This window comes from Pogona vitticeps, chromosome 3 (genome assembly GCF_051106095.1).
Source record: "Pogona vitticeps strain Pit_001003342236 chromosome 3, PviZW2.1, whole genome shotgun sequence".
Taxonomy (NCBI): Eukaryota; Metazoa; Chordata; class Lepidosauria; order Squamata; family Agamidae; genus Pogona; species Pogona vitticeps.
Genome location: NC_135785.1, coordinates 238,108,435 through 238,131,956, shown reverse-complemented (window position 1 = coordinate 238,131,956; position 23,522 = coordinate 238,108,435). Strand labels below are relative to the sequence as shown.

The 23,522-nt window shown below is 41.6% G+C and overlaps 1 protein-coding gene and 1 long non-coding RNA gene across 4 annotated transcripts in view; one reads left to right on the top strand and one right to left on the bottom strand.

The window, feature by feature from the left end:
- The window catches only part of STARD13 (StAR related lipid transfer domain containing 13), a 255,721-nt gene that overhangs the window by 5,086 nt on the left and 227,113 nt on the right, over window positions 1–23,522 (bottom strand). For all 3 annotated transcript variants that reach the window (XM_072993776.2, XM_072993774.2, XM_072993773.2), the window contains 7 exons: window positions 21,718–21,877; window positions 10,536–10,734; window positions 7,516–7,723; window positions 6,389–6,503; window positions 4,313–4,534; window positions 2,211–2,422; window positions 112–288 (listed from right to left, as the gene is read on the bottom strand). In XM_072993776.2, the coding sequence (XP_072849877.2) occupies window positions 112–288; window positions 2,211–2,422; window positions 4,313–4,534; window positions 6,389–6,503; window positions 7,516–7,723; window positions 10,536–10,734; window positions 21,718–21,877 (1,293 nt within the window). The remainder of the gene's footprint in view (window positions 1–111; window positions 289–2,210; window positions 2,423–4,312; window positions 4,535–6,388; window positions 6,504–7,515; window positions 7,724–10,535; window positions 10,735–21,717; window positions 21,878–23,522) is intronic.
- Window positions 2,343–11,185, top strand: LOC140705601 (uncharacterized). The gene is made up of 4 exons (XR_012085016.2): window positions 2,343–2,439; window positions 4,679–4,769; window positions 7,613–7,730; window positions 11,108–11,185. It is a non-coding gene; the product is annotated as an uncharacterized LOC140705601 (long non-coding RNA).

Here is a 23,522-nt window from a genome sequence, read left to right as displayed (position 1 = left end):
AGTTCCCAGAATACTGAAGCCAGCATGCCCATCACATATAAATTTGGATACAACTTTATGCTCAGAAATGCTGGCTTTACTGACCAGCATTTTGGCACCTGTGATACTTACTTGAGGTCAATCCTGCAGATATGAGTTAGGCGAGATTTTCCAGAACCACAAGGCTCTATTAAATACTGGGAATCCAGAACTACTGCCCGAACACCTCCCATCAGAGGTGCTTCTTCATGCTCTATGGAGACAGCCACTAATACACACATCCCCTTCGGCAAATCCGTTCTCCAGGTCCTGTCCCCCCCCCCCCAAAAAAGAAAATGTTAGTTGGTGAGGAAGAATTGCAATTAAAAGGACACACCTAGTTCACTGTTTAAGTTCTTGTCTTTAGCATAGTGTAAACCACTAAAAGTGGGCTTGTCCTGTGAGCTGTCATGAATGCCAATAGCAAGTGGTCAATTGTGCTGAGCTCCCATTAGGAAGAGCAGGGTCTAGATCAAAATCAAAGAGCATTGGTGTCAATCCTGGAGTGGCAGCAGAGGAGCTATTTTTCTTAAGTACGGTGGGTGTGTACTATGTAGGTGTGTGCACATTCACAAATACACACTGTAATGTTGAAGACTATCTTGAGAGAAGAATGAAGAACAAATATTCCTGTTTTATCAAAGAAGCCAGACGTCAGTAGGGGAACTGCTATACATGGCACATAATAAAGTGATATAATTAAAACTCAAGAAGATGAGCACTATAGAATAACTTGTGCAGCAAATGTGACTTCTGCATTTTTGAATGAATATATTATATTGAGGATCAGGGCAAAGTATTTATTAGAAATACATTTCTCAGATTTGTCAGGGTTTTCTTTTTAAATAATAGGTCAAGTCAGCCTGACTGTCTGAACAGATATGGATCTGACCAGTGTTTTGGTAACAGCTACTATTCCTTCCTAATTTACTTGAGAATGTTTTTGTGAAACAAGGCACTAAATACCTTTTTCAAAAGAGATAGGTTTTATTTCGGGGAAAAAGAGTAAATATGGACCAGAATTCAGTGGCATATTTTTGCTAGTTTTCATGTTTCCCACCAGGATTGAAAGCCTCTTCTTCCCCACGATGCCCACTGTAGATCCTAAAGAGCACACAGTAAAGGCTGGAAGAATTCCCCCCCCCCTTTTTGGGGGTGCAACACAGAGCTGCAATAAAGGGTGAGGGAAAAGAGCTCCCTATTCCATTGGCCTTTGATACCCTTTTGGATTTTCACCCTGAGAAACTATGTGGACTCAAACTAAAAAGATGATTAATCCCTCTCATTCTTTATTGTGTGCACCAATGTGGTTCCCTCCAGCTGGTTTGGATCCAACCTCTAGAATACCCAGCCAGCTTTGTCAAGAACAATAGGTACTGTAGTCCTAAGCTTCTGAAGGGTACTAGTAGGAGAAAGCTGCTGCATTCTGAAAACAGCTGGCCAAGACCAGGATCCTGTTGAGGAAAAAATCTGCACATGTAGCAGTTTCCCCACTTTGCCAAAGTGTCTGTTGTACAACCAGTTGCATAGTGCACACTTTGCAAGGTAGCAAAACTGCTTGCCCAATTACTGTTGCATTCATGTTTTTCTGCAACAGGATTCTGGCCGAAGGGTTTGTATAAAACGGCTTTTGTTGATAGACTATGTATAATATAAAATTTGCAACCAACGTTTCATAAATTGCGAGAGTTTCTTTAGATTAATTCACAATGTTTTCTCCACAAAGCATCTGTGATCTGTTATGAGTTACAGTCAGTGAGCTCACAATTTCCCTAGTGATCTTGCTGGATTTTTAAAATCTTCTTTTGTTGCCTACAGCTTTGACTTTTTCTTCAGAAAAAGATATGTTCCATAAAATGATCAGTTGTTCTCTGGGGAAGGAGAAAAGCCAGAACAATTGGATCAGCTGTGTTTATGTCATTCTGACAACATCGGCAGCTGCATAAAATGAAACAACAGCACCTGGTTTTAGAAAATTAGCCAATATGTATGGTGTGATGGGAGCATTTCTTAAACAGTCCTCAAATTAAAACAAAAATTCAGGAAAAAAGACATCATTTGGAAAAATATCAATTGAAGAATGAATCCCAGAGATGACATACTGACAAATGCACTGAAATTACACCTGGCAATATTTTGACAATATGGTAACAAACCTCTTTTTAGTTGCATCTCCAAGTAAATTAATTTACCTTAGGACTAAAAAGTCCCTAGCAGGATGGGGAGCCATAGAGTTCAAAACATATTGGTAGATCTCAGTCTGCTTATCCAAGGTTTCAATGACTTTCCATTGCAGGAAATCCTCATCCCAAAGGTGGCGTTCTCTTAGCACACGGTTCAGTACAACAGAAGGAGGAGCCTCGACTTCAACTGATGCCTTCCACAGCCTTAATGGATCTCCAACCTTCAATTGGGGAACAGGTAAGAAAAGAGAACATCACATTATGCATGCTGATGGAATCAAAAGATAGCTGTGTACTTGAAGTACAGTGGTGCCTCGCATAGCGATCGCTCCGTTTTATGACAAAATCGCTTTGCGATGGACTTTTTGCCATCGCAAGAGCGATCGCTTTGCGATGGCCCCTATGGGGAAAATTCACTTTGTGATGATCGCGGGGAAGTGATCATCACAAAGCCCCCAGTTTTGGGATGATTATGGGGAAGCGCTTCCCTGCGATCATCCCAAAGCCCTGCCGATCAGCTGTGCTTCGTCTCTCTCTCTTTCCACCCCTCGCAGCTCCAGCCTCAGCAGGGAGACTGAGGCACCGCCGCCGCCACCCTGGCTGAGAAAGACCTCTGCACCTGCAGCAACCTTAAGCCTGGGCTTAAGGTTGCTGCAGGCGCAGAGGGTCTTTCTCGGCCAGGGTGGCACGGCGGTGCCTCAGTCTCCCTGCTGAGGCTGTCAGTCTCCACGCCGAGGCTGGAGCTGTGAGGGGTGGAGAGAGAGAGAGAGAGAGAGAGAGAGAGAGAGAGAGAGAGAGAGAGAGAGAGAGAAAGCACAGCTGATCAGCTGTGAGACTGGTGTGAAATGATGGATGCTAAAAATGGTTATAAAATTCTGCTCATATCTATACTAAAACCAGAGCATCATGCTTATATAAAAATTGACTTTCTGTAAAAATATACCATGTGGAACGATTAACTCAAAGGAATTTGAGCCGTATCTTTATCTTCCCACCCTATACATTCCTCAAATGAGTCTTTGAAGACATTTGTCTTTGAAAGCAATTGGGTGTTTGGACTGCACCTCTGTCTGAAAACACTAATCATGATATTTTAGTGGGAAATTATCTGATTTTTGTCTTACTTTTTCCTTAATTTTTGTTTTCCTTTTCTGTCCTGGATTATATCTCTTTTTAAATTTTTATACATTAACTTAAGAATTATAGATTTGAGCAGTTGCTTGTGCAATTGGACATCCATCCAGGCAAGCAACTGAAATGTGCTTCAAGCCTAATCAATAAGCCGCAATTAGCCATGGCAAGTTAAACAGAAACAAATAGGAGTCTGGCCTTAGAACAGAACTACTGAAATCGGTGGAAATTGAATTATGATTTATTTAAGCCCCACTGATTTCAATGGGTCAGTTCAAAACATGACTGAGTGTGGGAAACTTCTGCTTAAAGGTTGTAGCTGCATTCTGTTCCAGTGACGTGTAAACACTCCTGGCAGGATGCTGCAGCTGCCAGCAGGTGGGGTAGCCCCTTATTCTGCCCTTTTGCTTAGAGGTAGAGCATAAGATCAAAGGGTTATTTTAGCCAATCCTAGTTACGATTAGATAACTAGTATCCTATCCATTTCTCTCATAACATACTATGTAATCATGCTAAGTCAATAAAACAGCTCTCAGGGCGTTGCCAGTTGGCTCCGCTGGCTCGGACTTTCGCTGTTGACTCCTTTGTTCTCTCTCTACGGCAATCAGCCTTCCTTTGTTCTGTGATCACCCACAATTGAGTCTGTATCTACTTCTACAAAATTACATTAATCTGAAGCACAGACAACGCAGCTGTGGTCCTTGATCCTGACTAGAGATGGGCACAAAATGCTAGTTCTGCATAATTCATTTCCTGGTCGAACAGCTGATCTGCACCCACCTCCTCTGAGTGCTGCCTCTGAGTGGGGGGGGCACCAAACCTCAGATCAGCTGTTTGGCCAGGAAACAAACTGCACCGAACCAGCAGTTCATGCCCATCTCTAATCCTGACCAATGTTTCTCAGTGATAATGAAGTTGAGTAAGGCTAGATCCCTTATGTGTGCAAATGTAGGTGGATCATGTCTGGTTGCAGAAACTACCTTTTTGTAGCAGAGATCTGTTTTTTCAGTGCTTGAACAAGAGATCCATCCTTTGAACTTTTCCTTAGCTTCTTTACAGAAGTTCTGCATAATACTTTCCAGGTAGGTCTGGTAAGTTCCACCTTCTTCATCCATTTGCTTGCCCAAATCCTCCAGAGTTGGAGGATGCACTTCAGCCTCAATGTAGGAGTTCCGAGACTGTGTGGCCATTTCATGTGGGATCTGTACCAAAGTATGTAAGAATGCAGGAGAAAACGCTTATTTAAAAAACTATCTCATTCACAGACGGGTATGTGATAGGTGGAAGATGCCACTAGTAGAAAGAGAGGCGAAACAAGGTTCTGCTTATTTCCTCTTCCCAAATAGTCCCTTCACTGCAGAAGATCTTCAGCCTTGACGAGCACATTTTCAGGGGAATGAGGACCTGCAGTGGGAAGGAATCAACTCCTCTTTTTTGGTGAGTGGAATTCTGCTCCCACCAATAAACTCAGAGTTTCAGTATGTCTTCCCCATTGGACTTATCTTCTAGCTCAATGGTTACCTTGGGTAACCCAGGTATTCTTGGACTGCAATTCCCAGAAGCCTTCACTAGCAGCAGTGCTGGACAGGGGTTTTGGGAGTTGTAGTCCAAGAACATCTGGGCTACCCAAGGTTTGAAAACACTGTTCTAGCTCAAAAAAATCTGCTACTTCTTGCGTGTGTGTGGTTTTTTAAACAATTCTATTCTAAAGTAAGCAAGTTGAGATACACAGCATTTGGACACCAACCAAACAGACTTCCTTCCTACACATACTGTATTCCTAGTTTGGCACTAAGCTATTTCTCTATTCCTCAGCACCATAATTCTCACTTGTATTCTTCTAGTATAATTCCTGCAACCTTAACTTTGTATTTGAGTTCTCTTGATTATGTAGAAGCTCAAAGCATGAGGATGCTAGGATTGTACATATTGTCTATTGGTATTTTGGACCCCACTGGCTGCATTTCATATGTCTAGATTCTCTTCACTTTAACAATAACAGAAAATAGGGTAGAGATGAGCAGGAAAGGAGTTGCAACATAGAGAAGTAGGAGTTTAACCCTTTCTATTTCATGCTGTTAAAAATCACCTTCCCTATTCAACAAGGCCACTACTGTGCCAGTGGAAGCCATGGAACTAACAGCAGTTCAGGAGGGACAGTTTTGAAGCAGGGAATGGATGATGTTTCCCTGCCTATATGCCATGTTTTCCTCTGCCCCATCTTCTATTGTTAAAACAGAGGAGAAAAATAATCCTTTCAGATACATTCATGCATTCACAGGGCACTCCTGCTTGCTGACTGGGAGTCCCTGACATACCCCAAACTCCATGGAGCTCATTCCAGGGAGGCAGAAATGAGGGAATAGTACACTTCTCCCTCTATCCAGCAAGGAGTTAGAGAGTGTGTGTAAGTATTTATACCAGATCCAGAGTTGGCATATTTTCTTATGTACTACTTAGGTCTATGGATCTGGAGAGTGTTTGATAGCAGGAAAGATCTATATGTTTGGTGCTGAGTTTCTCAGAAGCTTCAGCTCATGACGAAAGAGCGTTTTCCTTTGAAACCAGTCAGTTATTTATAATTAACAATTACCGTCATTTCATTCAACACTAGAATTTTGGTCCTCTATATTTTCTTCTCCTTAATTCCAAGCTCTGTCAGGATTTGATTTAAAAATAGAGAAAATCTGGAGAAAGAACTCAAGATCACATCTGAAAAAATTGAGGTCTTTTTTGGTAATTGTTTTCTCTCTCTCTAATGGCAATCATTTTGATAAAAAAATCTCTATTTCCATGAAGCAGAACGGTTCTTCTCTAACTGGAGTCCTCGGAATACAGTGGACTATGAGTCAATTTAAAGAGGTGAACAAAATAAGCAGGAGTAGGCAAAGACTGGGAGAAAATGATACCGAGAAGCTTCCACTGGATCTTAATAAGTATCATTCTCCAGGAACTGCAGCACCAAAATGTAAAAAGCTATATAAGAAAACACTTCAAAGCAGGCTCCCGTATGAATATGACTTTCATGAATAATGCTATCTGAATCTTTCACTCACCTCAAAAAGTTTATCACACTCTGCTATCATGTGTGCAAGTCCCTGAGTAGCTGCCAGGTTTTCACTGAGATCTTTCTGATCAGGCTTCCCTGTTGCGTATTTCTTCTGTATCACTCTGCAAATGAATTCAGCATCTCAAGTAAGATAAAGGAGCAAAAGTCTTCTTCAGATGAAAGTAAAAGCAATGGCACATTCCTTTTCAATAACAAACCAGAAGCAGCTCTTTGTGCCTTCAATTTTATCACATCACAGAACTGTGGAAAGATCCTTTTTTGTTGAGGGGAAGGAAAAGGTATAAATATTCTCAAGGGGTATGACCTTTGGGTAGTGTGGGCGACATATAAATTAAATAAATAAATAAATATTGAGAAAAACACTAGAAGTAAAAAATAGCTCCTGGGGTGTTATATGTCAGTTTTTTCAAGAATGATGTCTAGTAGAATTCCTCCATGAAATGACTTACGCTTCCAGAGACCCATGTCTCTACACAGGCTAATATGAAGACTAATTCATTGCTGAACTATTCCTCAGGGATTCAGTGTGACATAAATGGCTCTCCCTCCCATTTGGCAACTGTTCACCACATTGTCCACAAAGTAGATGTAGCCCTTAATGCTAGCTGTCTAGCATACTGTACATTTCATGGAACGTAGTTATGCCTTCTTTACTGGGGAAAAGAACCAATTATGAAAAACTTTTTATTTGTAACATATTACTTCCAAATAATATGGACATGGTGACGCTGTGGGTTAAACCGCAGAAGCCTCTGTGCTGCAAGGTCAGAAGACCTACAGTTGTAAGATCGAATCCACACATCGGAGTGAGCCCCCGTCGCTTGTCCCAGCTCGCGCCAACCTAGCAGTTCGAAAGCATGCAAAATGCAAAATGCGAGTAGATAAATAGGTACCACCACGGTGGGAAGGTAACGGTGTTCCATGTCTAGTCACACTGGCCACGTGACCACGGAAGATTGTCTTCGGACAAATGCTAGCTCTATGGGTTGGAAACGGAGATGAGCACCACCCCCTAGAGTCGGACATGTCTGGACAAACTGTCAAGGGGAACCTTTACCTTTACCTACTTCCAAATTCTGGTAAAGTCAAAGGAAAACTGCAAAAAATTCTTACCGCGGTGAGCTTTCTTTCTTTACTATGTTGAGGTGAAACAGAGATGGGGCCAGACACACAGCTATATTCATAGGAGTCATTTGATTTTCCTCCACAGAAGTGACGTCATTCAAGAAACACAGCAGAGTCTGCAGAACCTCCCGGTTTTCATCTGACATCAACATTATGGCAGCCTGAACTGCCTGAAGTCGTTGCTCTTTTGGCACATCTGGAAAGTATAAGGTGCCATTTAGTAACATGTGATCGTAAGTACAAACAAAATCTTTGGACTATCATGCAAGATTTAACCTTCAAACTCTGTATTACTTCTGGAAGAATTCAACCTTTCAAACACAGAAACCTCCATTTCCTATGCTCATGTCTTGTAAATGTTGTACATACTGTTGTTCATGCTCTGAATCACGAAATGCCTACTTGCTTATAGCTGCATAAATTTGAAGCCCAAATCACTAAGTAGCTGCAGGCTTTGTGTGAAATCTCTCTGGGCTTAAGTGACAGATGGAGCACAATTTTGACTATTCCAAAAGGAAGGCCAAGTGCAGCTTTCAATTTGGGCAGAAACAGTGGTCAGTCATGGTCAAAATGCTTTACCTCACCATTCTGAGGTGGGATATTTGACCCCACTTCAGGCCCAGCCAAAACTGCTATAAATCCTAGATAACTTGATGTTTGCCTTTTCTTCGTCAACAAAACATTTGCAGAAGTTTAGGTATTCTACACAAGCTAATTATCAGATCTGGAAAACACAGTCTATAAATCAAGTTAGTCAGTTATGTGCCATTGTGTTGGAACCAACTTATAACAACTATAATAGGTAAGTGAGCTGTTTAAGGAGTAGTTTTACCAGTTCTACTCCCCCAGTAAATTTCCATGGCTGAGTGGAGATTTGAACCCTTGTCTCCAGAGTTTGAGTCTGTCACTCTATCCACTACACTACACTGGGCACCTTAAATCAAGATTGGGTAGAAACTCTCAAATACTACACAGTGATCAAATCATTTTTGTTATTGCTAATAGGAATAGGGAAACCTATTATATTTAATTTTGCACCTCCTGAATCAGTATGTGGATCTCAGCACTGTAATCTTTCCAATTGCAACCTTCTTCACATTTTACAATGCCATTTCCAGCTCAAAAATCGAATTAAAACATGCATCACAGCGAAAGTATATGAAATGTGCTTCTAGGAGAAATTATGAAAATACAGTTTTATGAAGTTTTAAAAGCACACACAAATATAAATAATTCAACTGATCTGAAACTGGACAGAATTAGACTGTTATGACTGAATACATGTGGAATGCACTCAGAACGGAAATAGATTCCTCCTTATATATTGTTTTTGTGTGTGCACAAATGCACAAATACTGCATAAAATAGGTAAATAAAATTCTTCTGGTGCAATCTTTACACTTCCAATTGATTTTCTATGATGACAATGATGGTGGTGGTATTCTAGTAGCAATACTAGTAGCAGCAGAAGTTTTTTCTCTTCACCATAGCCATGGAAGCAGTTTACAACACAAAAAGACTCCAAATATTGATTTATTTTAACAATAAATCCAACCAAAATACTGTCAGCAGTAGAAGGACAAATATAGTTAGCAACAGCGTTTGCAAATGAAACTGCCACACCAGCAGAACACAAAGGCTTCTCTAAGCTCTCTCTGTTCCCACAGAGTTCATCTGTACAGCTTTATTACTACAGTTTAATCTCTGAGAAGTGGAGAGGTCATGCAGAGAGTGGGGACCTCATTTCCTTTTGAGAGTGCAAAGCCATAACCTTACATAGTCTCCTCTAGGATGGGCCTGTACTGTTTCTGGTGGGGAAATATTAAAACAACAACAAAAATGAAGAAGGCTTGAGAAATGCTTGTCCTTTTGTAGAATGTCAAAGAAAAGTCTAACATATGCACAGATGGGAATCTTTAAATCTAATGCATAATGAAATTCCCTTGGAACCTGCCAGCAGGGCTGCTAAGCTTATATTTGAACTGCCCCTGTGTAAATTAAATATTTAACTAACTAATGAGGATGACAGGCAGCTTTACAATACATGTCTCAGGAAGCCTTTTAACTTATTTTTGTTTAAAGATTCAGATTGACCAACCTTATAGACACTGAACTGAGAGTAATCTCCCCTAAATTAAATGAGATTTACTTTGAATTGATGTCTATATGGTTCTGCTGTCAGTTATGCATTTTATTCAGGTGGTATTGCTATCTGAACGGCTCTGTCACTCTATGAAACCCTCCTCAGCTCACAGATCTTGTAGAGAGGCCTGTCTCTCAGTCCCACCAATCTCCCAAACCCATCTCGCAAAGCTGCAAGAGAGGAGTCTCGTAATGATGTCACCAGGCTGTGAACGGTGCTCCCTCAGAAAGCCAAGTTGGACCTTTCCTCTTGTCCTTCTGCTGGAAAATGCAAATACCTTCCTTTCTAGATAGGCTTTTAATCGACTTGGTCACGTGACTGCCATTATAGGATGCTGCATAACCAATGTGAGTGTATGGTTAAAGTACTTTTAAATTATGGTTTTCAATCTTGTTAATTGTTTGCTTTTTAATATTGCCTCTTACTGTGTTTTTAATTGTGTTTATGTTTTTAACTGACTGTGAGCTGCCTGGGGTCCCCTAAGGGAAGAATGGCAACATAGTAAATAACTGAGAAAACAAATAAATTGCTCAGCATCTCTAGGAAGAGGCCAGTTCAGTATTTTAGAACAGGGGTTGATTTGTGAGATATGTTTTGGAAAACCAATGTGGGCCAGTCACAAAATGGCAGCTCAGGAGTAGAGCTGATCACAATTACCTGTGTTCCTTCCTTTCCCTCACTCAGATCACACTTTGGGAGACCTACTTAGATAACCTGGATCTTCAAGTTACTGATGGTTAGAGCTTCCAAGAACAACTTTTTGGGGTCAGCATTATTAATTTAGGTGCAAAATTCTTATGATTAGAGGTCTGCTACTCCACAAAACATTCTTATTTATCACTCAAGCAAACACTTTGCCACTTACACTGATAAATGTGGAGGAAAGTTTCTCCTAGCTTGCTGGTGAGAAGAGGCTCTGGCAGATCTCTGAAAAACTGCTTTACCATATCTGCCACATCATATGCTGACTGGTCTTCATAGCTGACATTTTCAGGAGAGCTTTCATTCATCTGGCGTAAGGCCTGTATTCGTGACTTCACACCCGACTTCCGGAAAAGGCCAACCTAAAACATACATTGGACTAAGTTGACTCTAGTCATTTGTCATCAGCAGGAGAAATTGAAACACACATAATTTGCAGGTATCCTTGAAAAAAAAAGTAACCCCACCAACTGAAATAGTGCCACCACTCAATAGTGATCCATGGTGTATTTATTAATCTATATTCCACTTTCTCCAAGAAGCTCAAGAGGGTGTACATAGCTCTCCTCCTAAATTTATCATTGTGAAGTAGGACAGCTGGAAGTTACTGACTCAAGAGCAGCAAAGTAGGCATCATGGCGCTATGCAAATACAATCTGTTTTTCTCAAATCCCAGTTCCCTCTTCCTTACATTCTCTCTCTCTCTCTCTCTCTCTCTCTCTCTCTCTCTCTCAGTCTCTGTGGACAGAGTGAATCTCCTTCTGGAAGCAGGGCAGAGGAAGCACGTTATCCTTGAATTCCCATTCCTGCTCTGCTACAAAGGGATGGGGCACCTCTGGAACAGAATAGGAAATGACTACCAGTATCATGTGGTGGTGCTGTGGGTTAAACTGCAGAAGCCTCTGTGCTGCAAGGTCAGAAGATCTGCAGTCATAAGATCAAATCCACGCAACAGAGTGAGCTCCTGTTGCTTGTACCAGCTTCTGCCAACCTAGCAGTTTGAAAGCCTGTAAAAATGTGAGTAGATAAATAGGTACCACCTCGGTGGGAAGGTAACGGTGTTCCGTGTCTAGTTGTGCTGGCCACGTCACCACAGAAGCTGCCTATGGACAAACGCTGGCTCTACGGCTTGGAGACAGGGATGAGCACCACGCCCTAGAGTTGGACACGACTGGACTGAAAGTCAAGGGGAACCTTTACCTTTACCAGTATCACAGGGGAACTGGCAAAAATGACTTCTTCCACTATGGATGGAAGAACGAATATAAAATAATGTCTACAATCCCTGTAAGAAGCCTATAAGCTCTTCATATACTATTCACATGAAGTGTGCGCCATATGAAAAAAAGGAGTGGGGTGCCAACGCTGGACCCTTTGCAGATGTTGTGCAGTTCTCCAGCCCTGAAGTTCTCTGTTCAAAGGGAGGATGCCCTTTGCTCCTGTCATACTGTCCATTATAGGGGCCAGCAAAAATGCCACAATTTCCTTTGGAAATTGTTTTAAATTAGAATTATGCTTCTTGGGGGCTGCCGGGAGAGCAGCTTTTCTTTAAAATGATGGACTTCATTCCCATGCAACTCGTTTCTAAAGACAACCTTGACTTTTGTGGTTAGTATGCTGCAAATTCAGAAGTGTGGCAACCAGCTTAGTGGCAGGGAGGGTGGGGGCCACAAAACATGAAGGGGAGAATATTAGCTAACCTTTCTCAAAATATGTAACTCAGTGAGTTATACCAGAGTTCTGTATGCAGTGAGTGATCCATGATAGCTTATTCACAAATGGATGAGACAGAAAGCAAGTGATAAAGAGACCTTTGGGTAGTGTGGGTGGCATATAAGTTAAATAAATAAACAAACAAATAAAATAAACATGCAGCCAGAATTCACTGCCTTTACACATCTTTCTTCAATTTAAGTTCTTCTGTTTAACCCCAGCAATGCCTTCAGGTAGAATCTGCTGTAGAGTACTTTATCTCATTAACTGCAGCTGTTAATAAGAGAAAATATTATTTCTACCTAAATAGTGTATCAGTCACCAACAAATATCTTAGCTGGATTTGAAGGATATGATTTTCAGACTTAAACCCCTCTTCCCTGGACTCCGTTCTTGCTTTCAGCTGCGAAGATGACATGGTAGAGGGATTAGTTGCACAGGAATTCTTGAGTGTGCTTTTATCATGTGTTTTCTTCTGGAAGCAACTGATAATTCTTCAAATGAGCTGTCTGGCATCTTTGCACAGCACTGCCCTTTCTTGCAGCCATTCTCATCAAGGGAATTCTCCTGAGGCAAATTCTTGTGTACAAATCACATTTGTATTCCCTGGTGCAGTTGTGTTATATCACTTGGGAGCTATTAGGATTGTGTTTCCCCTCCTCATTTCACAATGGAAGAGATGCCAGAGTGAGAAAAAAAAATCTATGAAAATAATAGAATGGCACGTTTTCATTTTCAAATTACAGCACTTGTTTTTTTCTTTGTCTCCCAAGATAGTATGCTGTCTTGTTATGTTTATTGTAAGGCTAATGGACTCAGGTTTGTAGAAGTATAATAAGCCTTTGGAGGGGAAAACGCTCAAGGGAGACCAAACAGCCTAATGAACTATCATAGAATACTAAAGGGTTTTTGGGGTGGCAACAATGAAACTAGGACTGGAGTAGAACAGAAAAACTGGAATCCTGAAAAGAAGTTCTTCACACTTCAATTTTGTAGCAGATTTCACTTGTTATATTTGACTATTCCTTCAAAGTGATACTGCTGTATTGCACTGTTGTGGGAGGGAAAACCCAGGTGGATCAATAAGCTTTTCAACAGGAAAGCCTTGGAACACTGAAGAAAACCGACTGACTCCTACTGTATTATCTGAGAGGCATCCAACACTGTACGCGAAAACTTGTTTGTCCAATGCAAATTTTTGTTTCTTCTCCAGACCCCCATCTGCTCTGCCTCCACATTGATAAAGAAGGGCATGGATGGGGGAAATCCACTTTGTTGACAGATTCTGTTCCATTTGCCTATGAATACAACTGGTTACAATCTGAGCCCCACTTAAAGTGTTCATCTGAACATGCAAATACAACTAAGTTTCAGCTGAGGAGAGGGATTTGCATGTAAGCCCTGTCTTGCATATCCTCCCTTGGAAAGTTGTTTGGAGCTTCAAAGATGAGCGGTATGAGACTGAATACACAACTCTGCATGCTTCTACTAGCAATTGCTGTGAGCCCATGCACTATTTCTATAACCCAGAGGAGGGCAAAGCAACTCTGTGGTGATGGACAGTTAATATGGGGTTGCACTCACACAGTCTCATGCACACTCTCTCTCATCCCACATCTCAAAGCATAGGGACATAAACCTTCTCTCTTGTCTGTTGAGATCAAGGTACATCCTCAGTAGGAGAGGGAAGCCTGTACACCAAGATGCCTTTTCCTGTGTACATCATTACATTACAGTGGTGGCAGCATGGGAAGGAATTGGCAAAGGCACTAATTAAGCTACATGGCATGCTACACAGAAGGCCTTCAAGATCATATGTGGCTCACAGGCCATGGGTTGCTCATATGTATCGTAAACTATGAACAGAAGATAAATATGTTGCACAGGAGTCGTCCTATCTTTTTAAAAATCATAAACAGTTAATGGAGAAACCATTGCATGTTCTTGTTTATTCCTCAAATACTAGTGAAATAAATCAATAGATCCCTTCCTCCAACATACAAACTGAAATCCAACAGTGAGCTGCAGATAAAGTAGGCCCATTGAATCAGTAAGGATTTTGTGAGTCCATGTATATACAAGTTCCACCAGTACCTACTCTAGTTGCAATTTACTTCTGGATTTCAGCCACATATTAATAACCTCACGGTAAATTATTCTTACCTGGCAGAGAACTGTGCATGGTGCATTTAATTCTTGAGCCTCTTTACATTGTATGCATTGTCTATTTGTGCATAAGGCTTGCAATTATTTCCTCCAAACTACTCGAGCCTATATAACTGTTCATGATATAGCATGAGTGTGTTGCAGTTTGGGAATGACAATAAGTAACATTTTTTCCTAGACTATAACCAGCATTTATACAATTGTTGGCTTTCTCCTCATTTCTCCTTCTGTTTACATGTTTCTCCCCCCTCATCAGACAAATTAGCTTCCTGCCTTGCCAATGCTCTGGTGGGCTGAACAAAAGGTCATAGCATGAAGATTACATTTGATGCTTATTAGAAAGAAACATTGCTCGTTGTAAACGACCTTGAATGCCCACTACATTTATACAAGAAGCAAGGAATCAGATTTTATGAAAACAAAACTGAATTCTTTGAATCTGCTCATTGCTGTTACAATTTATCAGTCTTTGTCTCACTTTTGCCTCTCTTTGTTCTTCCAAAATGTTCAACTACATGTTCAACTACTTTGGTGGTTGGGGACTCCTTGCTCAGAGGAACAGAAACCACACTCTGCAAGCCTGACAAGATGAATCGTGAGGTGTGCTGTCTCCCTGAAGCCAAAATTCGTGATGTAACAGAGAGACTGACAAGAGTCATTAAGCCCACTGACTCTTAGCCCTTCCTTTTGGTTCATGTGGGAACCAATGACACTGCGAGGCATAGCTTTCAGGACATCACAAAGGATTATGTGGATAGGGGTAGGAAGCTGGAGGACCTGGATGTGCAGGTTGTAATCTCATCTCTTCCTCCCTCTTGAAGGGCATGGCCCATGAAGGGAGAGAAGAATAATGGAGTTGAACAACTGGCTCCACAGATGGTGCCGCCAGGAATGATTTGGCTTCTTGGTCCATAGTCTGCTATTCCACAAAGATAGTCTTTTGGCAGGGGATGGGGTGCACCTCACAGCTGTTGGCAGTAATGTTTTTGCTAAGAGGCTCACAAATCTGATCAGGAGAGCTTTAAACTGAGTTCTTGAGGGGAGGGAGACAATAATTTTCAGGGCAGAAATTCACCAAGTGCTGGCAAGAAAAGCCCAGCAGAGTAAGTAGTACTAGAGAACAACAAGGGGAAGAAAAACACACATGGTCCTAAATGTCTCTACACTAATGCACAGAGCATAGGAAATAAACAAGATGAACTGGAACTCTTAATACTGCAAAATAAATATGATATAATAGGTATCACTGAAACGTGGTAGGATGAAACTCATGACTGGTATGTAGTTATTGGGGAGTATAAACTATTTCAGAGAGATAGACGTAGCAAGAAAGGAGGAGTAGCTTTATACGTCAAGGATGTTTATACTTGTGAAGAGATCCAGGACTTAAATCCAGGTTGAGAACATCTGGATAAGAATTAAGGGAGAGAGAAACAAGACGGATGTTATTGTGGGGGTATACTACAGACCCCCAAGCCAGCCCGAGGAGTTGGATGATGCCTTCCTGGAGCAGATGGCCACACATTCAAAAGGGAGAGATGCAGTGGTAATGGGAGATTTCAGCTATCCCAATATATGTTGGCAGTCAAACTCTGCCAAGAACATAAGGTCCAGCAAATTCCTCACTTGCCTTGCAGACAATTTCATGGTCCAGAAGGTGGAAGAGGCAACAAGGGGATCAGCTATTTCAGATCTGATCTTAACCAACAGGGATTACCTTGTTAATGGGATCAGAGTGGTGGGATCCTTAGGTGGGAGTGACCATGCTTTCTTGGAATTTGTTATACGGTGGGAAGGGGAAGCTAGGTGCAGCCAGACACGCATTCTAGACTTTAAGAAGGCCAATTTCAGTAAACTTAGCGAATTACTGGCTGTAGTTCCATGGGCAAAGATATTGGGGGGGGGGGGGGAAAGGGAGTTCAGGATGGATGGGAATTTCTTAAAAGGGAAATACTAAAGGCACAATCTAAAACTGTTCCGATAAGAAGAAAAAACAGGAGATGTCTAAAGAAACCAGAATGGTTGACTAAAGAACTTTCAACTGAACTAAGTGTTAAAAAAACATGTACAAGAAATGGAAAAATGTGGGAAACACCACAGAGGAATACAAGCAAATAGCCAGTATATGTAGGGGGATGGTAAGAAAAGCGAAAGTGCAGAATGAACTCAGGCTTGCCAGACATAGTAAAAACAATAAAAAGGGCTCTTTTTTTTAGTTATGCCTGCAGCAAAAGGAAAAACAAGAAAATGATAGTGTAGTTGTGTGGAGAAGATGACCAACTACTAACAGAGGGAAAAGGCTGAACTTCTCAACACCTTCTTTGCCTCAGTTTTCTCTGAAAAGGAAACGAGTGCTCAACCTGAGGGGCGAAGAGTAGGTGATGTTGTGAGGGAAATGCAGCACAGAATAGGTAGAGAAGTAGTACAGGAATACCTGGCTACTCTAAATGAATTCTAGTCTCCAGGGCCAGACGAGTTACATCCAAGGATATTAAAAGAACTGGCAGAACTAATTTCAGAACCATTGGCAATAATATTTGAGAATTACTGGAGAACAGGAGAAGTCCCCACAGACTGGAGGAGGGCAAATATTGTCCCTATCATCAAAAAGGGAAAAGAAGAAGACAAAATAATTAATGTCCAGTCAGCCTGACATCAATTCCCAGAAAAATTCTAGAGCAGCTCATTAAACAGAGTTTGTTATTAGATTGAAAACAATGCTATCATCACTAAAAGTCGACAAGGGTTTCTCAAAAACAAGTCATGCCAGACTAATCCAGTCTCTCTTTTTGATAGAGCTACAGGCTTGATAGATGAAGGGAACGCTGTGGATGTAGCATATCTTGATTTCACTAAGGCCTTTGACAAAGTTCCCCATGATATTCGTGCAAGGAAGCTAGTAAAATGCAAGATAGACAGTGCTACTGTTTTGGTGGATTTGTAATTGGCTGACTGACTGAACCCCAACGGTGCTCACCGATAGTTTCTCTTCATCCTGGAGAGAGGTAACTAGTGGGGTGCCTCAGGGTTCTGTTCTGGGCCCGGTACTATTCAACTTCTTTATCAATGATTTGGGTGAAGGAATAGAGAGTATGCTGATTAAATTTGCAGATGATACCAAATTGGGAGGGGTTGCTAATTCCCCAGAGGACAGGATTAAAATTCAAAATGCCCTTGACAGATTAGAGTCCTGGGTCAAAACTAACAAAATGAATTTCAACAGGAAGAAATGTAAGGTCCTACAGCTAGGCAGAAAAAATGAACTGCACAGATATAGGATGGAAGACATCTGGCTAGACAGCATCCCTGAAAAAGGGATCTAGGAGTCTTGGTAGACCACAAATAGAACATGAGTCAGCAGTATGATGTGGCTGCCAAGAAGGCTAGTGCAATTCTTGGTTGCATCAATAGGAGTATAGTGTCTAGATCAAGGGAAGTGATAGTACCATTCTATTCTGCTTTGGTCAGATCTCACCTGGACTATTGTGTCCAGTTCTGGGCACCTCAATTCAAGAAGGATGTTGACAACCTGGAACATGTCCAGAGGAGGGCGACCAAAATAGTCAAAGGTCTGGAAGCCATGTCCTATGAGGAGCGGCTTAGGGAGCTGGGAATGTTTAGCCTTACAAAAAGAAGGTAAAGAGGGGACGTGATAGCCATGTTTAAATATTTGAAGGGATGTCATGTCGAGGAAGGGACAGGTTTGCTTTCCATGGGTCCAGACACTAGGACAAGGAGCAATGGTTTCAAACTATAAGAAAAGAGATTCCAAACCTGTCCCTTCCTGAGAGTCAGAGCTGGTCGGCAGTGGAATATGCTGCCTTGGAGTGTGGTGGCCTCTCCTTCTTTGGAGGTTTTTAAGCAGAGGCTGGATGGCCATTGGTCGGGAGTGCTTGGATGGAGTTCCTGCATGGCAGGGGGTTGGACTCGGTAGCCCCTGTGGTCTCTTCCAACTCTATGATTCTATGATTCTACAATCCCTGATATGTTCTCAAAGGTACGCTAGTAATTACACAGGAGCAGTGTTACCTGAAGATTTAAACACATTGATTGTAATGATTACTGCAGGCATGTTGGGTATTAACTCAGTCAATAATACTGATGCAGCTGTCACAATTAACTCTTTGTTTATATAGGATATAAAGATCTCTAATAACCAGAACTGGGTGACAGAGATGTGGGATATTCACACCCCTTAAGTGACTGAGTCCCGCCCTTTTATTTTTTCAGATGTCTTTCACTATTGAGTGAGAAAACTCACATTGGAACAGTACACATACAGGGCTCAATTTCTGAACATGGTCACACTGACCTATGCAAAATAGAGGTGATACAATCATTGCTATAATCCTTATTCTATGTACACAGACTCTAGGAGAGATAAGGTTACAATCCTACAAGTATCAGATAGAATGGAGGTATCTGAAGTGGGCTACAGTCAAGAGATGTTTATATTAGATAAAACGAGTCAAACCTGTAAGGTATCACAAGAGCTTTTGTTGTTTTTGTTGCTACAGACTGAAAAAGCTATACAGTATAATGGATAGATACAGCAATATACAGTCGTGCCTCACTTAACGAGCGCCTCGCTGAGCGATGAAATTGCTTAACGAGGTGCTCTGGGCCATCGCTGGAGCATTCGCTCAGCGATGGCCCCTATGGGGATTTTTCGCTTTGCGGTATTCGCTAAGCGATTCGCTTAGCGAATATCGCATAACGAAGCGGGGGAGAACAGCTGATCGGCAGTTCCAAAATGGCCGCCGGAAGGTCCGCGCCGCATTTTCGCGCCCTGCCCTCACTTACCGAGGGCGCGAAAATGGCGGCGCTATGTCAGAACCTTGCTTAACGGTGAGTTTTCAAGCCACAGGAACGCATTGAACAAAGTTCAATGCGTTTCTATGGCTTTTTAAATTCCGTTTAGCGATGTTTCGCTATAGCGAAGGTTAATCTGGAACGGATTAACCTCGCTATGCGAGGCACCACTGTATTTATGGTATTACATACAATTTGGTAGCAGAAGATGTAACTATACAGGATTCTTGCAAAAATCAAACAAACCCCAACAACACCAAGAATAGGTACTTTTTTGCTTCTTTTAGCATGTTGTGAAAAATATGGAAATAACATTACTATTAATTTATTTAAAATATTTTTATCCTGCCTTTCTCCTTAAAAAGAACCCAAGGCGGCTTACATCATTAAAAAGACAATATTTAAAAACTAAAAACAAGTAGGTATACAAATATTTTAATAGGATTAAACAAGTATTACATTAAAACAATAATAAAATCAATACTAAAACACATTTAAAACAACAGAGCACAACCTTTCATTTAAAAAAACCCTCCTGGACCACCAGTTATTAAGGAAAACCTGCCTGAAAAGACAGGTCTTTCTCTGCAAGGCCTGCTTGCAGAAGGATAGCACAGATGGGACAGATTAGCTTCCCATGGGAGACTGGGAGCAAGGAAAAGAGAAGGCCCTCTCCAGTGTTCCCACCAAGTGTACCTGTAAGGGTGGTGGGACGGAGAGAAAGGCCTCCCCTGATGATCTTAAAGCCCAGGCAGGCTCATAAAGGTAGATGTGGTCCTTGAGATAGCTTGGGCCCAAGCTGTTTAGAGCTTTATAGGTTAAGACCAGCACTTTGAATTGCGCCTGAAAATGGATCATCAGCCAGTGGAGCTGCTGGGGGTGGGGTATCATACGATCTCTGTAACCAGTCACAGTTAACAATCTGGCTACTGCATTTTGGATCCTCTGGAGTTTCGAAACACTTTCCAAAGGCAGCCCCATGTAGAGTGTGTTAAAGTAATGCAGTTGAGATGTACAGTAACTAGGGCATGTGTCACTGTGGCCAGATCAGCCATCCCAACAAATGGGTACAGCTGGCGCACTTTGCCCAGTTAACTGTGCAAAGGCACTCCTGGCCATCACCAAGACCTGGGCATCCAGAATCAGAGATTAATTCAGGAGCACCCCAAGCTGCATACCAGAAGAGCTTCATGGTGCAGTGGTTAAACCGCTGTACTGCAGCCAAAACTGTGTTCATGACCCGGGGTTCAATCCCAGATAGCTGGCTCACGGTTGACTCAGCCTTCTATCCTTCCGAGGTCGGTAAAATGAGTACCCAGCTCGCTGGGGTGGGGGGCAATGTGCAGCCTGCATAATTAACTTGTAAACCTCCCAGAGAGTGCTTGAAATACTATGGGGCAGATATAAGCAGCACGCTTTGCTTTTGCTTTGTTTTTTCAGAGGGAGTGCAATCTCATCCAGCACAGGATAATAAAAGAAATGTGTGTCGAATGACAGGGTAAACTCTCAACCTGTTTCTTTATTGTTATCAAGTCACACTTGGAGTTCCACATCATTATCTTACCCTCACTGCCAGGGAGAACTCTTATTTGACACTGTTCATATCAAGAACAGTATCACACCTGTATGAGCCTGACTGGGCACATCATCCACCTGCATGTACCTACCCTTGGATTTTCAGGCCCACCTGCTCAGATCCAGCAGATTATGGACCTGATTTACAAAATGAACTTTACTTTTCCTTTGGAATGGAAACCTGCAGTGAAATTTGGGATACTCTACATTCTACAGAGCCTAAATATCTCACAACCAGATTTGTGACGATGTCAGATAGGTTGTGTTGGATGGCGGCCCCAGTATGCTCTAAAACAAGAAAAGAACGTCTCAAAGCCCTTAAAGAGAAAAAGCTCTAAAATTATTTGAACACTTTATTCTTAAATTCTAGTAGAAGGCATTTCAAAAAGTTCTCTGTGTCTCTTCAGTTGCTAGGGAGTTGAACTGAAATCTAGATTCTTTGATCTGCATTTAAGGTCCTCTAATGTTCTAAACATATTATTTGGTTAGTTATCATCGTCACTTCTTTCTGTGAAAAACAGGACTTTACAAATTTGTTCCAGTGGCATAGATAATGCACACCATAGAGCACTGGTGTCGAACTGTGGCCCTCCAGATGTTCTTGGACTTCAACTCCCAGAAGCCTTCACCACCACCTCTGCTGGCCAGGATTTCTGGGAGTTGAAGGCCAAGAACATCTGGAGGGCCACAGTTCGACACCACTGCCATAGAGCATTTTGCATATAAAAAGTGATGTATAAAAGATAAAAGAGCAGCAAAAGGGTTAAAATTACCCCCCCCCATCTTTAAAACCATCTCGTCGTCCTCATAGTGACTTGCATAACAGTATTTCATGGTGACATTCTTCTGCAGTACTGTGGTTAACAAAAGAGAATGCTTTCCAACATGTCTGTTACAGTTTATGTACTGTGGTTACACTAGGGAATACAAAACAGAAGGAAAGAGAGAGAGAGAGAGAGAGAGAGAGAGAGAGAGAGAGAATCCAAAGCCATAAAGACCGAAGTCATTGTGACCCTATTAAAAAATACAGCTCCCACAGATGTTTGTACACTCATGATGTAAGGAAATGAGGAACCTACCTGATCTAGACAATTGTTCCGTAAATAGCGCAATGCTTGTTGTATGCCCTGTGGTAGAGGTTGCCCTGTTCTTTGCACATGGACAATTAAAGGCACACCGAAGATGTTCTTATCTTTGTAGTCTGGAACTTTCATCCCCTTCATGAACTTTGGTACAGACCTAAAATATTAAGAACAACGAGAATGCGAACAACAGTATCATCTGTCTCAATATGTGTATAACATGCACATACATCACTCCTGCCTTCAAGACCAGACTAAGTGATGCAAAAGAAAGATACACAAGAAGAAAAGCCACATGGCCCTTGCACACAATCCGAAGACCTAAATCATCATAAGTTATCCTTTGAATCAGCATGAGTCTTCCTGAGGTTTTAGACCAAAGAAGCTATAGTAGTCTACACATCTGGCCATGGATTTTGGAATGCTTATGTTTTTTTTCTGCACCACTTTCAGCTCTGGAATTCTCAGCCACTGAATAAGGGAAAAATGTCTTTAAGTATGAAGAATGTGTCTTTCCTATCAGTTTTATGGTGTTTTTAAAAAGATAAACTATGGGGAGATGGGAATCAAAAGAAGGCCTGTACCCTACTGTGATGTATGTCATCAAACTCCCTACTCCCACATATATTTTTTACCTGACCAAAAATCCCTTTAAAGTGTTAGCCATCACAGAAGGTTAACAAGAAGCTGCTATTGCACCCTTGTCTTGCTTGTTGAAGGGTACTCAGCAAGTGTTTTTGCAGTCATATCTTTCACGTGGGCTTCCCAGAAACAACTGGTTAGCCGCTGTGTAAACAGAATACTGGAACAAAGAGCCCTTTGATCTGACCATGCCAGGCCATTCTTATAAAGTAAGCTGTCCTTGTTATCTGCTGGGATAAAATTTTCTCTAGGACTGTATCGGCCCACAGTTTTAGTCCCTATCACCATACTCTGCAACTGCTCTAACATTTCTAAAATAATATGAATCATTATGTAATTTAACCTAGGTGCTCTATGCATCAGACAGATTAGATAGTTCCTGAAAGCAGCTCCCCAGTTATGTTAATAAAAATCACACGCCATCAAGTCAGTTCCAACACCCTTGCTAGGATGACCTACCGTAGGCAGAGAGCAAAGCAAAGTGTGCTGCTTATATACTTCCTCATAGCACTTAAAAGCAATCTCTTGGCAGTATATAATTCCCAGTTTAATTATGCAGGCTACACATTGTCCCCGCAAGCTGGGTACTCAGTATACCAACTTTGGAAGTGGTTTATCATTTCATTTTCTGGGGGGTATTTGGAGGAGTATGTAGTTTGCCCAAGGCTGGCTGTTCTGGGAGGCAGAACGGGGAATCAAACTCCTGACCTCTAGCGTCACAGCAAGGTACTCAGCTCAATGAGTTATCCATGATAGCTCATTTCTGCACTCCAAGGCAGGTCACAGAAACAGGTGCTTTTATCTCATCTCTGATAGGCTACCCAAAATGGATAGGGGATTGCATTTACGTACTTCTAGAAGGACTGAAGGCAGGGAAAGACATGGGTTTAATGAAATGGTAGCAAAAACAGAAGGAGGTTTAACTGGGAGCAAATAGTTTTCATTCCTAAAGCAAGATTCATGGAAGCTTTACATGATGCACATTTTATACTCTCACCATTAGATTGTGGCTGCAGCAATCAAACATTTTTGTTCCACAAGAACACGTCTTCCGCTAACATAGCTTTCAACAGGCTCAGACTTACACACTTCATTTGCAAATGCTTGCCAACTTGAAGTGCGATAAATAGTGGCAGAAGATTAAACTGGAAAGCATGCAG